The sequence below is a fragment of the Trachypithecus francoisi genome, unplaced genomic scaffold (genome assembly GCF_009764315.1).
Source record: "Trachypithecus francoisi isolate TF-2019V2 unplaced genomic scaffold, Tfra_2.0 Lachesis_group5, whole genome shotgun sequence".
Taxonomy (NCBI): domain Eukaryota; kingdom Metazoa; phylum Chordata; class Mammalia; order Primates; family Cercopithecidae; genus Trachypithecus; species Trachypithecus francoisi.
Window position 1 is genome coordinate 85,987,524 of NW_022681470.1, and position 22,689 is coordinate 86,010,212.

The 22,689-nt window shown below is 53.2% G+C and overlaps 1 protein-coding gene across 49 annotated transcripts in view; it reads left to right on the top strand.

The window, feature by feature from the left end:
* OBSCN (obscurin, cytoskeletal calmodulin and titin-interacting RhoGEF) overlaps positions 1-22,689 on the top strand; it is a 163,184-nt gene that overhangs the window by 72,243 nt on the left and 68,252 nt on the right. For 31 of the 49 annotated variants that reach the window (XR_004433938.1, XR_004433939.1, XR_004433940.1 and 28 more), the window contains 18 exons: positions 61-324; positions 628-891; positions 3,727-3,990; positions 5,177-5,440; positions 5,976-6,239; positions 6,604-6,867; positions 10,203-10,466; positions 10,998-11,261; positions 11,617-11,880; positions 15,391-15,654; positions 16,017-16,280; positions 16,831-17,094; positions 18,071-18,337; positions 18,519-18,785; positions 18,877-19,149; positions 19,737-20,009; positions 20,744-20,940; positions 21,129-21,204. Coding sequence is in view for 46 of the 49 variants with exons in the window: in XM_033197474.1 (XP_033053365.1) it covers positions 61-324; positions 628-891; positions 3,727-3,990; positions 5,177-5,440; positions 5,976-6,239; positions 6,604-6,867; positions 10,203-10,466; positions 10,998-11,261; positions 11,617-11,880; positions 15,391-15,654; positions 16,017-16,280; positions 16,831-17,094; positions 18,071-18,337; positions 18,519-18,785; positions 18,877-19,149; positions 19,737-20,009; positions 20,744-20,940; positions 21,129-21,204 (4,521 nt within the window). In the remaining 3 variants the exon portion in view is untranslated. The remainder of the gene's footprint in view (positions 1-60; positions 325-627; positions 892-3,726; positions 3,991-5,176; positions 5,441-5,975; positions 6,240-6,603; positions 6,868-10,202; positions 10,467-10,997; positions 11,262-11,616; positions 11,881-15,390; positions 15,655-16,016; positions 16,281-16,830; positions 17,095-18,070; positions 18,338-18,518; positions 18,786-18,876; positions 19,150-19,736; positions 20,010-20,743; positions 20,941-21,128; positions 21,205-22,689) is intronic. The other 18 variants (XM_033197482.1, XM_033197480.1, XM_033197479.1 and 15 more) reach the window with 18 other exon arrangements.

The window sequence follows — 22,689 nt, forward strand, 5'->3', positions numbered from 1 at the left end:
GCCACTTCCTCCAATGCAGGGGAGCAAAGACGGTGCTCTCTGTGTGTGACCTTCCTGCAGCCCTGCCTGCCCAGTTCATTGGGAAACTGAGAAACAAGGAGGCCACAGAAGGGGCCACGGCCACGCTGCGGTGTGAGCTGAGCCAGGCGGCCCCCGTGCAGTGGAGGAAGGGGCCCGAGACCATCAGAGATGGGGACAGATACTGCCTGAGGCAGGACGGGGCCATGTGTGAGCTGCAGATTCGTGGCCTGGCCATGGTGGATGCTGGGGAGTACTCGTGTGTGTGTGGAGAGGAAAGGACCTCAGCCTCACTCACTATCAGGGGTAAGACCATGTGTCCAGAGTCGTGTCCGGTGTCCAATTCTTTACCTCTGCTGTCAGTCGCACCAATTCCAGTCTCCCCCAACTGTGCCATGCTCTTCCCAGCACATCATGGAGTCCCTTCCAGCTCTCTGGACTGTTGAAGGAACCAGGAGAACCTGGCATTTGCAGCCAGACTCCCACCCTCGAGGCACCCTGGGACCTGTCCTGTGGGAGTCTGTCTTATCCTCCATCTCGCCATGGCCTGTCCCCCTGTGCTTCCCAGAGTCTGATCTCCTGCATGTCTGTCTGTCCATCCCTCCCCAGCCATGCCTGCCCACTTCATAGGAAGACTGAGACACCAAGAGAGCACAGAAGGAGCCACAGCCACGCTGCGGTGTGAGCTGAGCCAGGCGGCCCCCGTGGAGTGGAGGAAGGGCCGTGAGAGCCTCAGAGATGGGGACAGACACAGACTGAGGCAGGATGGGGCTGTGTGTGAGCTGCAGATCTGTGGCCTGGCCGTGGCAGATGCTGGGGAGTACTCCTGTGTGTGTGGGGAGGAGAGGACCTCCGCCACTCTCACCGTGAAGGGTAATGACTGCCTCTGGCCACGTGCATGGGTGGCTGTGTCCGAGTGGGTGTGCGTATTCCTGCCCTGTGCCCATGTCTGCGCTATGGCCTTCCCTGTTTCTGCGTGTGGTTCCTTCATTCCTTCGGTAGGGATTCCTCACACCTGCTGCGTATTACCTGTCTTAGGAGCAGTAAGACAGCAGAGAAGAGAGGGCTGTTTGAGCCCTGTGGGGTTGTAGGCAGAGACAGAGGATATGGGGAGAACCAAATCATTACAAAAGTGAGATCATAGATCTTCTCCAGGGTTAACACCAGGAAGGCAGGAAGGCAATCAGGAGGAGCCCCAGGTATGGAACACAGAAAGGAGTGGGGAGATGGCACGTGGGCTGGAGTGCACAGCCAGGGAGGGGAGGGTCCATTGTGAGGAGGCGAGAGGCAGGGTGACTGTGGGGAGGAGGTGATGGGGTGACTGTGGGGAGGAAGTGATGGGGTGACTGTGGGGAGGAAGTGATGGGGTGACTGTGGGGAGGAGGTGATGGGGGTGACTGTGGGGAGGAGGTGGTGGGGATGACTGTGGGGAGGAGGTGGTGGGGATGACTGTGGGGAGGAGGTGATGGGGATCACTGTGGGGAGGAGCAGCCACAGTGACTCTTCGTGTGTCAGCCAAGCAGAGCATCCGTGTGGAGTGGAGGAAGGGGCCCAAGACGATCCAAGATGGGGGCTTTGACCAGGACAAGACATCCAGAGCCCTGTGGCCTGCCTGTGGTGGATCTAGGGTGTCATCATGTGTGGGGGGTGGGAGTGGATCTCAGCCATGGCTGGGTCCCCTAGGGACATGAGGCTGCAGAACTCACCCTGGGCCCTGAACCTCTCAGTCACAGCAAGGAGAGGATTCCAGCCTCAAGCCACCAGTGTTAGCAGAAGGGACAGAGCCCTGCAGGCCTGGCCTCTTGTGTCTGTGGAGCTGGGACCCATGGCCCGGTGTGGCTGGTGGTGTGGTGCGATGTGTACAGGTGCTCGGGGCCTTGGCCTGGCTCGATTCTGTCAGGGAAAGCACATGGGATAAAGCCGGCCCAGGTGGAGGGCCCGAGCACCTTAGAGGGAATGCAGGGAAGGACTCTCCCAAGCTTGAGGACTTTCTTGCCCGGGACTCTGGTGGGCTCCCCTCACACTGCAAGGGGTGATCCCTCAGGCCGGTGAAGGGGCAGGTTCTGGGGGCCAGGCATGGCTGTCTGGATGCCAGTGCCTCCTCAGACCGGTGGCTGAAGAGCAGATGACCAGAGTGGACCCCTGCCGGCTGCCTGAGGCAGTTGCTTCCAGAAGTGGGCGAGTTCCAGGAAAGCTTCAGGTGGTGGATTCCCTGCTGGACCCCCTCTTGTGCCTCCTTAGAGGGCACCCTGGCATGCTGGAAGTTTCCACTGGACCCCGAAGCCCCAAGGATGCTCTGAGCTGCAGTTCCCTGGGGGCGTCCAGGGGATGCAGCTGGGCACTCTGAGGCTCCAGTCTCCGTCTGGTGGGCTGGGAAGCCACCCAGCTTCAGTGCACAGGAGACAGTGGCCCTCGTCTGTCCCTGTGATCCATGGCTATCTCCTGCATGCAGGGCATGTCCGGGTGGATGGTTCCTTCACGTATTCGGTTGGTCATTTCTTATCTGCTGGACCCATGCACCAAGGCACCTGCTGCGTGGGGTTCCTGCTTGCATCATGAACACAGGGTGACAGTCAAGGTGGAGGGCGGCACCCTCCTTTCTCCCAGCAGCAAGCTCTTTATTCCCTGTCTGCCCTGGCTCTGGCCACAGGAGCAGCAGGAACTGATGAGAAGCAGGAGCCTGGATGATTTTGTGGGAGATTTTTAGGCAGCTGATTTTGTGTCTTTTTCCTCCAGCTATTCATCAAGATCATGAGGCTGGGCTCACACCTGTAATCCCAGCACTTTGGGAGACCGAGTCAGGAGGGTCATTTGAGCTCAAGAGTTCCAGGCCCAACCTGGGCAACCCAGGGAGACCCTATCTCTACAAAAAATATGAAAATTAGCTGGTTGTGGTGGTGTATACCTGTGGTCCCAGCTACTCAGGAGGCTGAGGTGGGAGGATTGGTTGAGGCCACAAGTTTGAGGCTGCAGTGAGCTGTGATGGCACCACTGCACTCCAGCCTAGGCAACACTGAGACCCTGTCTGAAAAAGAAAAAAAATTATGAAGGAGCTACAAAATAGGGAGCCACAGAATGGGGCCTGGGCCACAGTATATTGTAACTGAGCCACCAGGCTGGTCTTGGGCCCTTGAGCGTGATGACAGATTCAGTCTGAGCCAGGATGGGCTGCAGAAGACCTTGGGGATGGGGAGATCCTGTTTGGTTCTATCTCTTCCTCCCCATCTCATGGGTCTTGTGGCCACTGCATGTGTCTGCCATCATCTTGGGGTCCCCGCTAGGATTCCAGCTCCTCTGTGTCCTGGGCGGCTTTCCTCTGCGTGTCCGCGGCCAATCTGTTCTCTGCTCCCAGGGCACTGTTTCATATCCACGTGTCTATGCTTTAATTCCTAGTTTCCTCCATAGTTGGAGTGTGTCCTTGCTGAGTGTCCCAAGGTGTCTCCAGAGGGCCTCATGGTCTTTGTGTCCTCTCCAGCCCTACCAGCCAGGTTCATAGAAAGTATGAGGCCTGAGGACACCTCAGAAGGGGCCACACCGTGATGCTAACGGGCTGGACCGTGGGAAGCCGCAGTGCACAGCCTGTACTCAGCACACCCCAGGAGTGGCCTGTGTTCAGATGGCTTCCCTGTCTTCTCTGTGTTGTCCATGTCCTGTCTCTTCTGTGGGCTCAGAGGGTGTGATTGTGGCCATCTCTTTCTGATCCCCCAGCCCTGCTGGCCAAGTTCACAGAGGGTCTGAGGAATGAAGAGGCTGTGGAAGGGGCCACAGCCATGTTGTGGTGTGAACTGAGCAAAGTGGCCCCTGTGGAGTGGAGGAAGGGGCCCAAGAACCTCAGAGATGGGGACAGATACATCCTGAGGCAGGAGGGGACCAGGTGTGAGCTGCAGATCTGTGGCCTGGCCATGGCGGATGCCGGGGAGTACTTGTGTGTGTGCGGGCAGGAGAGGACCTCAGCCATGCTCACCATCAGGGGTAAAGATCATGTGTGGCCTTGTGGACCCGTGGCTTGGTATCTACATGTCACTGTGTCATTCTCATCTTCCAATGTGGCACAGCCCCTGTGGCAATCCTGGGGTTGTCTCTTCTCCAAGTGAGGTCCTCCGGTTGTCTCCCGCCTACCCTTCTTGTCCAGGAGGTGTCCTCATGCTCATGCTCATCCATTTGTGTTCTCTGTTCTTCCCAGGCCATTTGCTTCCTCCCCACGTGAATGTTTATTTGCTTCTTCACGTGTGGTCCTTTGGTGGTTTGTGTGGCTCCTTGTGGGTGTCCATGTCCTGTCCACAGAGTCTTCCAGACAGTCTGATGATCTCAGCGACTGCTTGGTCCTTCCCAGCTCTGCCTGCCAGGTTCATAGAAGATGTGAAAAACCAAGAGGCCAGAGAAGGGACCACAGTCATGCTGCAGTGTGAGCTGAACAATGCAGCTCCTGTGGAGTGACGGAAGGGGTCTGAGACCCTCAGAGATGGGGACAGATACAGCCTGAGGCAGGATGGGACCAAATGTGAACTGCAGATTCGTGGCCTGTCCATGGCAGACACTGGGGAGTACTTGTGTGTGTGGGGGCAGGAGAGGACCTTGGCCATGCTCACCGTCAGGGGTAAAGGCCACATGTGGCCAAGGAGAGCCATATTCTGGTGTCCATGTATCGATGTCATGCCGTCTGTACTCACCCCATGTGCTCTCCCTGCATCTGCGCCACCCTGTTCCCATCACTCTGCAGGGTCTCCTCCAGCCTCCAAAGCTATTGTGGGAACCAGGAGAAACCAGCCTTGCAGCCAGCTTCCACCCCATGTGCCTACAAGGATGGGCTCCATCATGTTGTCCTGTTGGCTTCTGTACCTTGCCCTTCATGCTGTCCTGTCCTCACCCCCAGAGTGCTCCAGTGGCTCTCATGGTCCTTGTGTGTGTCTGACATACTCTGGCTCTGGCAGCCAGAGTTACATAAAGTGTGAGGACTCAGGAGGCCATGGAAGGAGTCACAGCTACAGTGCTGACAGGCTGGAGCATGGGAAGCCCCAGTTCACAGCCTGTGCTGAGCACACCCCACATGTGGCCTGTGTCCAAATGGGTTCTGTGTCTTCTCTTTGCCATCCATGTTTTGTATCTTCCATGTGCTCAGAGAGCATGATTGTGTTCATATATTCTGATCCTTCTCCAGCTCTACCCGTCAAGTTCACAGAGGGTCTGAGGAATGAAGAGGCTGCAGAAGGGGCAACAGCCACGCTGCGGTGTGAGCTGAGCAAGGTGGCCCCTGTGGAGTGGTGGAAGGGGCATGAGACCCTCCGAGATGGAGACAGACATAGCCTGATGCAGGACGGGGCCAGGTGTGAGCTGCAGATCCGCGGCCTGGTGGCAGAGGACGCTGGGGAGTACCTGTGCATGTGCGGGAAGGAGAGGACCTCAGCCATGCTCACCGTCAGGGGTAAAGGCCACACGCGGCCAAGCAGCGCCATGTTCTGGTGTCCACGTGTTGACTTGACGCCATCTGTCTCTGCCCATGCTGCGTTCTCTCCCCATGTCTGTGCCTGCCTGTGTAACTGCACAAGCTTCTTCCAGCCTCCAGGGCTGTTGTAGGAAGCAGGAGGAAGCAGCCTCTCTAGCCGGCTCCCACTATGTGCCTCTGAGGACTCTGTCGACATTGTTACGTTGGATTCTGTGTCTTCCATCCTGTCACATTCTGTCCCCTGATGTTCTTCATGTGTTTCTGACCCTTTCTGGGTCTGGGTGCCAGAGATTCCTATAGAGGCTGAGATGTGAGGAGGCCACAGGAGGGGCCGTGGCCATGTGCTGTAGAGCCTGTACTGAGAGAAGTCCCAGTCCACAGCCTGTGCTCAGCACACCCCCATGCAGCCTGTGCCTAGTTGAGTTCTGTGTCTTGTCTGTGCCATCTGTGTCATTCCTATCTCTTCCATGTGCTCAGAGAATGTGATTGTATCTGTGTCTTTTGACCTCCTCAGCCCTGCCTTCCAAGTTTATAGAGGGTCTGAGGAATGAAGAGGCCACAGAAGGGGCCACGGCCATACTGTGGTGTGAGCTGAGCAAGGTGGCCCCGGTGGAGTGGAGGAAGGGGCATGACTGCCTCAGAGATGGGGACAGACACAGCCTGAAGCAGGTTGGATCCAGGTGTGAGCTGCAGATCCGTGGCCTGGCTGTGGTGGATGCCGGGGAGTACTCGTGTGTGTGTGGGCAGGAGAGGACCTCAGCCACACTCACTGTCAGGGGTAAAGATCGTGTGTAGCTATGTGGACCATGGCTTAGTGTCTCCACATCTCTGTGTCACCACCTTCTGCCTTCAAATGTGGCATGGTTCTGTGGCAACCCCATGGTTGTCTGTCCTCTAACTGGGGTCCTCTGGGCATCTCCTGCCTCCTTTCTTACCCAGGAGGTGTCCTCATGCTCATATCCTTCTGCTTGTGTGTTCTCTGTTTCTCCGAGGCCATTTGCCTCCTCCCCATGTGCATGTTTGTTTGCTCTTTCACGTGTGGTCCTTTGATGGTTTGTGTGGCTCCTTGTGGGTGTCTATGTCTTGTCCACAGAGTCCTCCAGACGGTCTGATAATCTCAATGACTGCTTGGTCCTTCCCAGCCCTCCCTGCCAGATTCATAGAAAATGTGAAAAACCAGGAGGCCAGAGAAGGGGCCACAGCCGTGCTGCAGTGTGAGCTGAGCAAGGCGGACCCCGTGGAGTGGAGGAAGGGGTCTGAGACCCTGAGAGATGGGGACAGACACAGCCTGAGGCAGGACGGGACCAGATGTGAGCTGCAGATTCGTGGCCTGTCCGTGGCAGACACTGGGGAGTATTCGTGTGTGTGTGGGCAGGAGAGGACCTCGGCCATGCTCACCATCAGGGGTAAAGACCACATGTGGCCACCTGAGTGGTTCCTGTCTCCTCCCGCCTAACCCATATGTTCTGTGCTCTCCCAATGCCTCTTGATGTCATTGCCTCAAGACAATGCCTCAAGTGACTCATTCAGTCACTCCCCTGTGTGATACATCCCACAAATGCACATGGAACCCACTTGGATGACGTAATCTAGGGCCTGGGAATATGGACTTCAAGAGTAAATAGGGCAGGGACCCAAAGGAGAGCTCCACAGACAGACGTCAGGGTCCAGGAGAACTGTCTGAGGCCACTGGCATCTTGCTGGGTCTCGCACATGTGCGCGGGCTCTGGGGACCCAGGCCTAGAGGTGAGGGCCTGTGTTTCTGCTGATGGACATGCACAGTAGGGTTGGGGGCTTACTGAGGAGGTGGTCAGGCCAGGCTCCACTAAATCTGCTGAGAGTGTTTGAGTGGTTCTTGTGGTCATGCTAGGCTCCTGAAGGACTGCTGCCTTTGTCTGCTCGGTGGACACAGCAGAGCACTACATCTGGGTAACTTCACAGCAGATACTTATTTTCTCAGACTTCTGGAGTCTGAAATTCCAAGATCAAGGAGTCACTCAGTTGGTTTCTCCTTAGGCCTCTTTTCTTGGCTTGTAGATACTCTCTGGTCATATAGGATTGGGCCCACCGTAACAACCTCATTACCTGTCAAAGATCCTATTTCAATACCATGACATTGTAAAGTACTAGGGGTTAGGATCTCAACATACAGATTTGGGGAGGGGACTCAATTCAGACCATGACATTCTGCCCTCTGGCTTCCCACAATTAATTACCTTCTAACATGCAAAATACATTTACTCCTTCCTAACAACCCGTAATCTTAACCCATTCCAGCATCAACTCAAAATCAAAATCTCATCTGAATGTCATCTAAGTCAAGCATGAGGGAGGTGAAATATGACTCATTCTGAGGCATAATTCTTCTTCAGTTGTGAAACATGAAACCAGACAAGTTTTGTGCTTGAAAAATTCAATGGTGGTGCAGGCATAGGATAGACGTTCACGTTCAAAAGAGAGGAAGTTGGAAAGAAAAAATGGGTCATGGATCTTATGCAGGTCTGAACCTAGCAGAGCAAATTTCACTAGATTTTAAGGCTGGTAACTTAGTACAGTGGCTCACGTCTATAATCCTAGCATGTTTAGGCAGGTGTTCTAGACCAGTCTGGAAAATATAGCAAAACCCTTTTTCTAAAAAAAAAAGGATTAGATGTGGTGGTGCACACCTGGGGTTCCAGTTACTGCGGAGGCTGAGGCTTGAAGATCACTTGAGCCTGGGAGTTTGAGGCTGCAGTAAGCTATAATTGTACTGCACTCCAGCCTGGGTGACAGTGAGACCCCATCTTTACTTATTTTTTTAAAGCCTGAAAAATAATTCTCTTTGACTTAATTCCAGTCCTGCATGCCAACCAGAATGTTGTCCCCAATCTGTCAGACCTGGGTAATATCTTATCCAGTCATCCTTGGGTAACAACCTCTTCCCCCTCTGTTCTGGGAAGAGGTGGTCCTGATCCCTGGACCTCTAGTGGCAGTGACAGCCCTGCTGATGCCTTTGGGGCCATTCTTTTATTTTGAAGGATAAGACATGTTTGCAGCCATATAGTGATAATAGCTCATCCTGGTGAATCCCAGAAGTCTGATAGTCTTCCTTCATTTTATCCCACCTCAGTCCAGTTCACTCCAATCTGCTGGTATAAGATTATCAAAAACTGAGTTGGCCTCCCATGCAGTTCATGGAGGTCCACACCATCAGACAAGAGGCTTTTCCAGATAACTGGATCTCTATTCCTGGCTTCTGTTGAGATGACTAATTGGATCCATAAATTGCACACCTGGTGCTTTAGCAAATGGTTGTCTAGCCACACCCTTGATGTTCTCTTCAGAACACAGTTTCTCATTTTTTACCATGTGGTTAGGCTGAAAAATTTCCAAAGCTTCAAGTATTGGTTCCTTTTTTATTTACAATTCCTTCTTCAATTTGTTTCCCTCCTCTTGCACTTTACAATAAGCAGCAAAGAGAAAACAGGTTGCACCTTCAACACTTTACTTAGAAATTTCCTCAATTAAACATGCAAAATTTTATTGTTTCTTAGTCCTACCTTCCACACACAACAACACAATTTGGACAAGTTCTTTGCCACATAATAACAAGGATCACCTTTCCTCCACTTTCCAATAACATGTTCTTTATTTCCATCTAAGGTCTGACCAGAAGCATTTTTAATGTCCATCTTTACATGAACACGTTGTTCACAGCAATCTAGATTTCCACTTCCACATTTTTAGATAATTGTTACAATGGCACCCTACTCCTGGTACCAATATTTCTGTTAGATTTCTGACTAGAAGTCTGACGTGAAGTGTTATTAGGTTGACTTCCTCTGAGGCTTCTCTCCTTGGCTTGTTGATGCAGTCTTCTGTTTTTTCACGTGGTCACCCCTCAGTGTGTCTCTGTGTCCTAATATCCTCTTTTTATAAGGACGCCAGTCATACTGGATTTGGGTACACCCTAACAACCTCATTTAACCTTAGTTACCATTTTAAAGGCCCTATCTTTAATACAGTCACGATCTGAGGTTCCAGAGGTTAGGTTTGAACATAGGAATTTGGGGGGACACAATCAGACCATAACAGGGGGTAACCAGGGTGAGGCTTGCTCCATTGTACTTTGTGAGCTCTCACTCTGCCTAGAGTCAGGAAGCAAGAGAGGACAGCAGGTTGAAGGGTCAGAGGTGTGGTGTCGAAGCCATATCTGGAGTCTGTTGGGGGTTTTGGTGATTGAGCCAAGGCAATGTGTATCCAGTAAAGTCAGGACAGGAGCAGTGAGGTGGAGACAGCAGGTCCTTGTGTGGGCTGGTATGGTTGGCAGTGAGCCGAGGTATGCCCATGCATGAGTAGTGCTTGATGGAAGCCCTGCCTGGGATGGGTATCTCCTGTATGAGAATGGGGAAGCAGGTGTCAGGACAAGGAGGTGTCTCCTGTGAGACTGGAGAGAGAGAAGAGGGAGATGTGTCACATTATTGCATATGTGGAAGTTGGAGGAGCCTGTCTTGCTTCCTAGTAATGATAGGACATGGGTAGGACAAGATGTCCTTTGAGAATAGATCCAGAATGGAGCCCATCTCCCAGTCAATCTGCACCTCACAGGCAGAACACAGGAAGACCTCAGTCTCGCACAGTCTTTGGTCCACCTTATCCCATATCCTCGAGATCTGCTTCTGTTTCCTTCCTGGATAATCAGGTTGTGTCCCTCAGATCCTCCAGAGGATTTGATGGCTTCTGTCCATGTGACCCTTCCTAGCCCTGCCTGCACGATTCACTCAAGATCTGAAGACCAAGGAGGCCTCAGAAGGGGCCACAGCTACACTGCAGTGTGAGCTGAGCAAGGTGGCCCCTGTGGAATGGAAGAAGGGTCCTGAGACCCTCAGAGATGGGGGCAGATACAGCCTGAAGCAGGATGGGACGAAGTGTGAGCTGCAGATCCATGACCTGTCTGTGGCAGATGCTGGGGAATACTCATGCGTGTGTGGACAAGAGAGGACCTCGGTCACGCTCACCATCAGGGGTAAAGTCCATGTGTCCAGATCTGCGTTCTGATGTCCCGTTGTTCACTTCCTGCCATCAATCTCTGCCCATTGCATGGTCTCCCCCAGACTGCCACACTCTTCACATCATGCCACACTATCCCTTCCAGCTTCCTGGGCTGCTGAAGGAACCAGAAGAAACTCTCATCTACATCCAGATTCCCACTCCTGTGATACTGTGGGCCCTGTCCTATTGGATTGTGTCTTGTCTTTCATCTTGTCATGTCCTGTCTACCAGCACTTTCCAAGGAGTTTAATGTTCTCTGTGTTTTCTGACTCTCTCTGGCCCTGCATGCCAGATTCATGTTATCTCTGAGACCTGAGGAGCCCACGAAGGGGCCATGACTGTGATGTTACCAGGCTGAACAGAGGGAATCTACAGCCTGTGCTTGGCATACCCTGCTTGTGGTCTGTGTCCAGTTGGGGTTTGTGTCTTCTCTGTGCCATCCATGTCCTGTGTTTTTCATGTGCTCAGTATAATTGTGTCCATGTCTTTCTGATCCCTCCACCAGGCCTGCCCGCCAAGTTCACAGAGGGTCTGAGGAATAAAGAGACCATGGAAGGGGCCACAGCCACACTACAATGTGAGCTGAGCAAGGCAGCCCCTGTGGAGTGGAGGAAAGGCCTCAAGGCTCTCAGAGATGGGGACAAATACAGCCTAAGACAAGAAGGGGCTGTGTGTGAGCTGCAGATTCATGGCCTGGCTATGGCAGATACCGGGGTGTACTCATGTGTGTGTGGGCAGGAGAGGACCTCAGCTACACTCACTGTCAGGGGTAAAGATCCTCTGTGGCCATGTGGGCTTGTGGCTTGGTGTATACACCTCTCTGTGTCACCACCTTCTGCCTCCAAATGTGGCAGAGCTTCTGTGGAACCCCTGTGATTGTCTGTCCTCTAACTGGGGCCCTCTGGGTTTCTCCTGCCTCCCCTTCTCATCAGGAGATGTCCTGCTCATGCACGTCCCTGTGTGTTCTCTGTGCCTCCTGGACCATTTGCCTTCTCATTGTTTGTATATTGCTCATCTTGCTGTGGTCCTTGGTGGTTTGTGTGGCTCCTTATTGGTGTCCATATTCTGTCCAAAGAATCCTCCAGACAGTCTGATGATATCAGTGACTGTTTGGTACTTCTCAGCCCTGCCTGCCAGATTCATAGAGAGTATGAGAAGTCAGAAGGCCACAGAAGGGACTACAGTCACACTGCAATGTAAGCTAAGAAAGGCGGCCCCCGTGGAGTGGAGAAAGGGGCCCAACACCCTCAAAGATGGGGACAGATACAGCCTGAAGCAGGATGGGACCAGGTGTCAGCTGCAGATTCGTGGCCTGGTCATAGCAGATGCTGGAGAATACTCGTGCATATGTGAGCAGGAGAGGACCTCGGCCACACTCACCATCACGGGTAAAGACCACATGTGACCACCTGAATGACTTTTGTCTTCCCCAACTTAACCCACATGGTCTGTGCTCTCCCAGTGTCTCTCAATGTCGTTGACATTTTATTCAGTCACTCATCTGTGTGTTCTGTCCCACAAATGCACACTGAGAACCCACTTGGATGACCTAATCTAGGGCCTGGGCATACAGACCCCAGGGGTCAGGACAGGGAGAGCAGCAGACAGGTGTCAGGGTCCACGAGAGCTATCTGGGGCCCCTGCCATCTTGCAAGGGCCTGTGGATGTCCACCAGCTCTTGGGCCCCAGGCACGGAGGTCAGGAAATGTATGTCCTTTGACAGACATAGCGATGGCTTAGGCCAGGCCCCTCTTCAGTCTGGTGAGTGTTTTGATTGATCCTTGTGGTCATTCCAAGCTTCTAAAGGAGTATTGTCTTCATCTGCTCAGGCTGACGTAACAAAGCACTGCAGACAGTGTGGCTCAAATAACAGAATTTATTTTCTCAGAAGTGGGCTGAAATCTCAAGATCAAGGTGTCAACTCCTCTCTTCTTGTAGACTGCTGTCTTCTCCCCGTGTCTTCATATGGTTGTCCCTTTGTGTGCATATGTGTGTCCTAACCTCTTTTTATAAGAGCACCAGTCATACTGGATTTGGAACTACCCTAACAACCTCATTTTACCTTTCAATGATTGTCTTTAAATACAGTGACATTCTGAAGTGTACTGGGGGTTAGGACTTCAACATACGCATTTTTTCTGAGGTGCAATTCAGACCATAACACTCCACCATGTGAATTCTCAAAATTCATGGCCTTTCTCACATGCGAAATATGTTTACTTCTTCCTAACAGTCCCAAATCTTAGCCCATTTCAGTATCAACTAGTCCAAATCACCTCTAAATATAATCTGAGTCAACTATGAGGGAGACAAAGTGTGACTCATCCAGAGGCAAAATTTTTCTTCATCTGTGAGGCTGAGAAATCAGACAAGTTATTTGCTTTGAAGTCACAATGGTGGGACAGGCATAGGATGAACATTCTTAATCAGGGAAAAACTGGAAAGGAGAAGTGGGTCATGGGTCCCAAGCAAGATGTAGCCCTAGCAGGACAAATATCATTAGGTTTTAAGGCTTTGGATTAATGCCCTCTCCTCTGGACCCAATAGGATTACAACTCTACCCACTCAGCCCTGAGTGGAGGTGTCTGGCTCTCTGCAACTGAGGAGGAGACAGCCTTACTTCCGGAGCCTGTGCCCTGTACCCCCTGGTTATAGTGCCATTCCTGTCAACCCCTGAACCAATTTTGGGGTCATTATTCCTTTTTCTTGCAGAATATCATGTTTATATCCATGTAGCTCTATTGGCCTATCCTGTGGATTCTCAGAAGTCTGACATCCTTTGTTCATTTTGTCCCATCTCTGTTCCAATCAATTCAAGCTAGCACAGCGTTTCCTCTGGTATAAAGGTCTCAAAAAAACTTTGTCCCATGTGATCCATGTGGGTCAAAGCCACCAGACAAGAGTTTTCCACAGATCTTTCCTTGATGATCTCATTTTTATTACTGGCTTCTGCTGAGAGAGCTGAATGGATCCATAAACCACACACCTGATCTGTTTAGCAAATGGTTGTCCAGCATTGATACTCTCCCAGAATAATGCTTTCTCAATTTTTTTTTTCCCACAGTACGTACAGCCTGAAAATTTTTCTGTATCTTCAAGTTCTGGTTCCTTTTTGCTTAACAAATCCTTTTTGAATTTATCTCTCTCCTCTCGCATTTTAATATTAGACAGAAACCAGGCTATGGTTTCAATTCTTTGCTTAGAAACTTCCTCAGGTAAATATATCCAGTTTTGTTGTTTGTAAGTCCTACCTTCCACAGAACGCTAGAATAAAATTTGACCAGGTTTTTGGCCACTGTATAACAATGATAGTCTTTCTCCAGTTTTTAATAATAATGTCTCCCATTGTCATCTGAGGCTTGACCAGAATCACTTTTGACACCCATATTTTCACCAACAATTGCTGCCTGCAAACACAGTTTTTTGGCATGCGCCTGAAATATCTTTCAGCTACCTCCCATTACGAAGTTCTAAAGCCACGTCCACATTTATAGGTATTTGTTCCTTTGGCACCCCACTCCTGGTACCAAAGTCTGAATTTGTTTGCTTGGGTTGCCATAAAGAAAGTGTCATAGACTGGATGGTATAAATAATAGAAATGTATTTCCTCACCATTCTGGAGGCTAGATGGTTTGAGTTCCAGGTATCAGTAGGGTTGGCTCCTTCTGAGGCCTCTCTCCTTGGCTTGTAGGCAGCCATTTTCTCTGTGTCTTCACTGGTCCTTCTGTGTTTGTGTCCTAATCTCCTTTTCTTATGAGGACAGCATTTATATTGGATTAGATGCCACCCTTGTGATCCCATTTAGCATTAATCAGCTCTTTGAAGGCCCTATCTCAAAAACAGTCATATTCTGAAATAGTGGAAGTTACGACTTCAACATTTGACTTCTGTAGAAACACAACCCATAGCAGGCTATGGCTATGTAATTGGGTTAGGCTCTGCTCTGCTAACTTGTGAGCCCCCTGCCTGGAGTCAGGAGGCAAGAGAGAATGGTAGATTGTAGGTTCAGAGGTGTGGTTCGAGGCCACATCTGGTGTCTTCATGATCTAGGTGATATGAATCAGGGTAATATATAGGAATGTGGATTCGTAGAGTCAGTCCAGGAGCATGTTAGATGGAGGTAGCAGGGCATTGTGTGGGCTGGGATGTTGTACAGTGAGCTGAGGTAGATCTAAGCATGGGCAGTGCTGGATGGAAGGCCTGTCTGGTCAGGCTGTCTCTTGTGTGAGGGATGACAAGGGAGCAGTGGATGTTGGGACCTGAAGGTGCCTCCTATGTCATCATAGATGTCCATCACATTATTGCATATGTGGGTTGCAAGTTGGAGGAGCCTGTCTTGCTTCCCCATGATGAAAGTTCACAGGTAGGACAAGATGCCCTCTGAGAAGAGATCCAGGATGGAGCCCATCTCCCACCCAATCTGCACCTCACAGGCAGAATGTAGGAAGTCCTCACTGTCAGATGCACTTTGTTCCACCTCATCCCAAGTCCCTCCAGCTTTCCTGCTTCTGTTTTCTTCCTGGGTGTTCAGGTGTGTCCCTCAGATCCTCCCGAGGGCTTGATGGCTTCTGTCCATGTGACCCTTCGTACCCCTGCCTGCCCAATTCACACAAGATCTGAAGACCAAGGAGGCCTCAGAAGGGGCCACAGTCATACTGCAGTGTGAGCTGAGCAAGGTGGTCCCTGTGGAATGGAAGGAGGGACCTGAGACCCTCAGAGATGGAGACTGTGTTCTCTGTTCCTCCTGGGCCATGTGCTTTCTCACCCTCTGTACATTCATTTGCTCATTCTGCCATGGTCCTGTGGTGGTTTGTGTGCCTCCTTGTGTGTGTCTGTGTCCTGTCCACAGAGTCGTCTAGTTATTCTGATGATCTCAGTGACTGCTTGGTCCTTCCCAGCCCTCCCGGCCAAATTCATAGAAGATGTGAGAAATCACGAGGCCACAGAAGGGGCCACGGCTGTGCTGCAGTGTGAGCTGAGCAAGGTGGCCCCTGTGGAGTGGCAGAAGGGGTCTGAGACCCTCAGAGATGGGGACAGATACAGTCTGAAGCAGGACGGAACGAGGTGTGAGCTGCAGATTCGTGGCCTGGCTCTGGAGGATACTGGAGAGTATTTGTGTGTATGCGGGCAGGAGAGGACCTCAGCTATACTCACCGTCAGGGGTAAAGATCCCGTGTGGTCACATGGACTTGCGGCTTGGGATCTATGTCTCTGTGTCACCACTTTCTACTTCCAAATGTGGCATCCCTGTGGGAACCCTGAAGTTGTCTGTCCTCTAACTGGGGTCCTCTGGGCATCTCCTGCCTCCCCTTCTCTTCATCAGGAGATGTCCTCCTGTTCATCCCCATCCCTGCATGTTCTCTGTTCCTCTTGGGCCAGGTGCTTTCTCGCCTTCCGTACATTCGTTTGCTCATTCTGCCATGGTCCTTTGGTGGTTTGTGTGGCTCCTTGTGTGTGTCTGTGTCCTGTCCACAGAGTTGTCCAGATAGTCTGACGATCTCAGTGACTGCTTGGTCCTTCCCAGCCCTGCCAGCCAGATTCATAGACAACATGACAAACCAGGAGGCCAGAGAAGGGGCCACAGCCACACTGCAGTGTGAACTGAGCAAGGCGGCCCCAGTGGAGTGGAGGAAGGGACCTGAAACCCTCCGAGATGGGGACAGACACAGCCTGAGGCAGGATGGGACCAGGTGTGAGCTGCAGATTCATGGCCTGGCTGCGGCAGATGCCGGGGAGTACTCGTGCATTTGTGGGCAGGAGAGGACCTCAGCCACACTCACCATCAGGGGTAAAGATCACATGTGGCCAAGCAAAGCCATGTTCTGATGCGCCAGTACTGATTTCATGCCCTCCGTCTCCTCTCCATGTCTTCTCCCTGTGTCCATGTCATCCTGTTCCCATAATTCCACAGAATCCCTTCCAGCCTCCTGGGCTGTTGCAGAAACCAGGGGAAAACAGCATCTCCAGCCAGCTCCCACCTGTGTGCCAGCATGGGCTCAGTCATGTTGCCCTGTTGGGCTCTATGTCTTGTCCTCCATTCTCTCATATTGTGTCCACCAAAGTGCTGCAGATGATCTGATTTTCATGTGTGTCTGACCCTCTCCAGCTCTGTATGTGCCAGAGTCGTACAAAGACCTAGGCGTGAGGAGGCCACAGAAGGGGCCATGGTCATGTGTTGTACAGCCTGGACTGAGGGAAGCCACAGTGCACAGCCTGTGCTCAGCACATCCCGATGTGGCTCGTGTCCATTTGGGTTCTATGTCTTTTCTGTCATCCATGTCCTGTCTCTTCTGTGGGCTCAGAGGCATGATTGTGTCCTTATCTTCTGACCTCCCCAGCCTTGCCTGCCAAGTTCACAAAGGGTCTGAAGAATGAAGAGGCCACAGAAGGGGCCACAGCTATGCTGCAATGTGAGCTGAGCAAGGCAGCCCCTGTTGAGTGGAGGAAGGGACCTGAAACCCTCAGAGATGGGGACAGATATAGCCTGAGGCAGGATGGGACCAGATGTGAGCTGCAGATTCATGGCCTGTCCGTGGCAGACACTGGGGAGTACTCGTGTGTATGTGGGCAGGAGAAGACGTCGGCCACTCTCATTGTCAAGGGTAATGACCACATGTGGCCACATGGACTAATGTGGGTGTGTGTCTTTCCTCCATGTGCAGTCCCAGGGACAGCACACCTTCTCCTTGTGGATGCTCCTTTCCACTTCCTCCTGCTGTTTCCTCTGTCCCCTCTGCTCATGGGTTCCAACGTTATCCCATGCCCTGGTATCTATACTGAGCTTCAGCCATGTGACCTTGCGTATCAGTCATGGTTGTAGGGAAGGAATTCCCACCTTGTCTCTCTCCCCCTGCCTCCCATCACTACCTAATCAATCCAACTTTCTGCCATCCTTCATTTGAGACCTGAAGTCTTTTAGCCACGGGGTCTCATGTCCTTCTCGGAGGGAGGCCTTTGGTGCCCAGGAAAGGGAGGCAGGACCTAGAGACCTGGGCCCTGCAGGCTGGCCCTGGTTCTCAGTGCAGCCTTGTGGGGCAGACAGCCCCCATGACACCTGAGTGTCTTAGGGAACCCGGTCCCTGCCCTGGAGTCTGGGGGACATGGCCCTGTCCTGGGGTCTGGAAGACATGGCCTCACTCTGGAGTCTGAATACACATCCTTGCCCTGGGATTTGGGTGCCCATGGAGGGGAGGTGGAACCTATAGCCCTGGGCCCTGGCCTCGCCCTGGGATCTGGGGGACTCAGCTTTGCCCTTGGGTATGGGGTACAGGGCCTCACCTTGGGTTCTAAAGTACACATCCTTGCCCTGGGCTCTGGGGGGTGTGGCTCTGCGGGGGTTGGGAGTGGGGTCCTGGGTGAGAGGACAGCCTCCTAAGCCCTGGGTAGATCTAGCCCCTCCCTGCTTTCCCACCACGCTGCCTCCTCGCTCCTGAATCATAGACTGGTGGTACCATCTGAGGCAGCACCACCTGTGGAGCCAGGCCAGGGAGCTGGGAGGAGCCCAGGCCCTCATCTGCCAGCCCAGAGAGCGGTGCCTGGTATAGATCTGGAGCTGACCCTGCCCCCTGCCCCTTGCAGCCCCACAGCCAGTGTTCCGGGAGCCGCTGCAGAATCTGCAGGCAGAGGAGGACTCCACAGCCACCCTGCAGTGTGAGCTGTCTGAGCCCACTGCTACAGTGGTCTGGAGCAAGGGTGGCCTGCAGCTGCAGGCCAATGGACGCCGGGAGCCACGGCTTCAGGGCTGCACTGCGGAGCTGGTGTTACGGGGCCTACGACGTGAAGACACTGGAGAATACACTTGCACCTGTGGCTCCCAGGCCACCAGTGCCACCCTCACTGTCACAGGTGGGAACCCAGGCTGGCCTGGCCCAGGATATAGCGCAGTTCCAGTGCTTTGGGCCTGCCTCCTTCCTGGAAGCTGCTCTGGTGCGGTTCTCCCTCCCCACTTTGCACCGTATCACACTTGTTGGTTCCCCCTTATAGCTCCTCAGGGACCTGCCCTCACGCCCTGCTCCCTTCCCTGCAGCTGCCCCTGTGCGGTTCCTCCAAGAGCTGCAGCCCCAGGAGGTGGATGAGGGAGGCACAGCACACTTACGCTGTGAGCTGAGCCGGGCGGGTGCAAGCGTGGAGTGGCGCAAGGGCTCCCTGCAGCTCTTCCCTTGTGCCAAGTACCAGATGGTGCAGGATGGTGCAGCTGCGGAGCTGCTGGTACGCGGAGTGGAGCAGGAGGATGCGGGTGACTACACGTGCGATACGGGCCACACACACAGCATGGCCAGCCTCTCTGTCCGTGGTGAGCTGCTCACCAGCCCCTGCCTCCCACAGCCCCTCACCCTTGGTCAGAGGCAAGGAGTGTTAAGCATCCCTTCCTGCATCCCCCGCAGTCCCCAGGCCCAAGTTCAAGACCCGGCTGCAGAGCCTGGAGCAGGAGACAGGTGACATAGCCCGGCTGTGCTGTCAGCTGAGCGATGCAGAGTCGGGGGCTACGGTGCAATGGCTCAAGGAGGGTGTGGAGCTGCATGCAGGCCCCAAGTACGAAATGCGGAGCCAGGGGGCCATGCGGGAGCTGCTGATCCACCAACTGGAGGCCAAGGACACGGGCGAGTATGCCTGCGTGACAGGCGGCCAGAAAACCACTGCCTCCCTTAGGGTCACAGGTGAGCGGTGGGGCCTCCCAGAGGAGAGGGTGAGCCCTTCCCTGCCATCCCACCCACTTATCGTTGCCTTCTGGGTGCACCTGAGTCCCCTGCTCTCACGCTGTCTTCCTCCTCACCCCCGCACCTCCCAGTGTCCCTGTCAGGGCTCTCTGAGAGAACCTGGGCAGCAAGGAAACAGGCTGCAGCCCCTCAAGCCCACCCCTGAGGCCGGTGTGAGGGTGCGCTGCTGAGCTCCCACCTATTTCTCCTGCAAGCCTTGCCTCCCTGCTGTGCTAGCCAGGGTGGGGCTGGCTGCGTTGTGGGAGTTGACAGGCAGTCGGGTGTCCCACGACCCCTTCCCATTCCTCAGACACAACTGCCCTCTTGGCCCACACTTCCAGCCCAGGTTCTGTCCCCAAAGAGCTCAGTGTCATGGCGGGATCTGTGCTTGTGAGCACATCAGGAAACAAAAGCCATGTGGGACAGATGGGCCATGGCAGAAGAGTGTGAGGGTGCCCAGGAATGCTTCCTGGAGGAGGGGGCATGGGAGCTTGGCCTAGGCTCTTTTACCTGGCTGGTAAAGGGAACCATCTCGCCCCACCCCTCAGAGCCTGAGGTGACCATTGTACGGGGGCTGGTTGATGCAGAGGTGATGGCCAATGAGGATGTTGAATTCAGCTGCGAGGTGTCCAGGGCTGGAGCCACAGGCATGCAGTGGTGCCTACAAGGCCTGCCACTGCAAAGCAATGAGGTGACAGAAGTGACTGTGCGGGATGGCCGCATCCACACACTGCGACTGAAGGGTGTGACACCTGAGGATGCTGGCACTGTCTCCTTCCATTTGGGCAACCATGCTTCCTCCGCCCAGCTCACCATCAGAGGTAGCCACAGGCAGGCCCCACCAGTGACTGCACGGGGTTAGAATGTCTGGGCCCTGCTGGGTACGGAGCCAGACAGCAAAGATTTCTGCCTTTGGAGGCTGGGGCCTGGCAGGGAGGTGGACCTGTGAGCTGACATTTCAGGGTGGCCCCAGGATGTCAGAGGAGAGTGGGCTGAGTCAGACTGGTGAGACAGGTGGTCATGGGCTTCCAATAGGCTGACACAGTGTTGGAGTTTGCATCTTGGCCCTCGTGGCGGGGCCACTGCAAACCATAGCCCACTCCCAGCCCTCAGTCATCTGCACCATCTCCTCTAGTTCTCACACTAGTCCCATTTACTCACCCATCATCCATCCTTTCATTCATCCATTTATCCATTCACCCATCCATCCACCTATTCACTATCCATCCATCCATCATCCATCCATTATCCATCGATCCATCCACAATCCATCTATTTATCCATTGATCAGCCATCCATCCATCCACCCATTATCCATCCATTCATTCCTCCATTGATCCATTCACCCATCCACTGTCCATTAGAGCAGACTCTGCCTGCAACTGGAGTGGGGAGCTGAGAACAGGCCCCCATGTGCAAGTCTTTGTGCGTGGGGGAGGATACCCAGGGATGGACTCCCAGGACGATGAGACTGTGCTGATTGAGGGGGCACCTCAGACGCTGAGGCTGACACCCCAGACGCTGAGGCTGATACCCATGCCTCCCCTGTGTCTAGCTCCTGAGGTGACCATCCTGGAGCCTCTGCAGGACGTACAGCTCAGTGAGGGTCAGGATGCCAGCTTCCAGTGCCGGCTATCCAGAGCTTCAGGCCAGGAAGCCTGCTGGGCTTTAGGAGGGGTGCCCCTGCAGGTCAACGAGATGAATGACATCGCTGTGGAGCAGGGCACACTCCACCTGCTTACCCTGCACAAGGTGAGGCTTCTGGGACCTGAGTGTACCAGGACAGGAATGCTTCCAACTCCATTCAGGAAGGTCTTCCACCAGGGGGTTGTGTTGGGGAAGTGATGACCCCCTGTCATTGAGGTCTGGCAAACTGGCTGGGCTCCTCCTGGTCGGGATGGGGGCTCTCAGGGCCAAGCATGTCTCTCCCTGCTTCCTAGGTGACCCTTGAAGATGCTGGAACTGTCAGTTTCCACGTGGGCACGTGTAGCTCTGAGGCCCGGCTGAAAGTCACAGGTGGGCAGCCCCTTTCCACACCGGTCACTCTGCCTGCAGATGCCCAGCTTCCTGGGCACCAGAATGTCCTACTCATTGGCAGCTGTCAGCGGGCAGGGGGCAGAAACCCAAGACTTCCTACAGTGATCTTGTCTTGGGCCTGGCAATTTTCCAACCCCTGGCCACTGAAGCCAAGGACCAGAGAGGTCACTGGTGAGTAGGCTGGTGAAGGTAGTCTTGAGAAATTCCAGGGTGTGTGTGGGGTCCCTGTCCAGGATTAATGCCACCTGCGGGAGGGAGATGGGGGGCCCAGCTGCCATAGGCTTGGGCCCTAAGGTGGAGGCAGGACCTGCCTGACTTCCATCCTCCGAAAGCCTACTCCTGTGATACGGATGCACACACATGCCAGTGCATCTATGTTTACACACATCTACATGCCTGACAGGCTCAAAGGTGCAGATACAAAAGCATGCCTATGACAAGTGTATGGATTTGGGCAAGCGTGCAAACAAGATTTTAGGAACCTTCAGCCTGGGTCATACTTTGCCCCCAGAGCTGGTCCTCCCTGAGTGCTTGTCCTTGAGTGTTCTTCCCCTACTGTCCTGCCTTTAGGTCTCAGATAGGTCCCATCTGTGTACTCATCATCCATCTGTTCATCCATTTATCCATTTACCTATCCACCTTCCATCCATCTGCTATCCACCATCCATCCATCATCTGTCCATTCATCTGTCATCCATCCTTCTATCATCTGTCCATCAGTCCATTCATAATCCATCCATTCATCCATTTATCATCCATACAGCTACCATCCGTCCATTCACCATCCACCGTCCATCCATTCACCATCCACCCGTCCACTATCCATCCATTTACTATTCATCTATCCATCCCACTGTTCCTCCATTCATCCATCCATCTGCCCATTCACCATCCATACATCACTTATACATCCTCCATTCGTCTATTCATTATCCATTCACACACCCACCATCCATCTACCCACCCACTGATCCATCTGCTATCCGTCCATTTATTATCCATCTATCCATCCACTATCCATTCACCCATCCTTCCATTCATCTACCATCCACCCATCCATCCATCCATTCACCTGTCTACCATCCATCTACCCTTTCCCCATCCACTCATGTATTCATCACTCACTCATCCACTATTCAGCTATCTTTCCATTCATCCACCATCTATCCACCATCCATCATACATTCACAATCCACCTGCTATCCATTCATTCACCATAGAATATACCCTCTAAGCTCCTACCCTTTAGCAAGTCCTGAACCTCATGATGGGCCAGATGCAGTCTGCCTTCAGGGGATCCCCAATCTGTTGGAGGAGTTGGACATGGAGATAGTGTGTCCTTCATCCTAGGTGCCACCTCCCACTCCCAAGTCTTTAAAAGGAGACAGATGCAGTCAGTTCTGTCACCTGTGGGTTTGGGAAAGGTTCTAGATGCCAGTGCCCTCAACTTGAATGATGAAGACA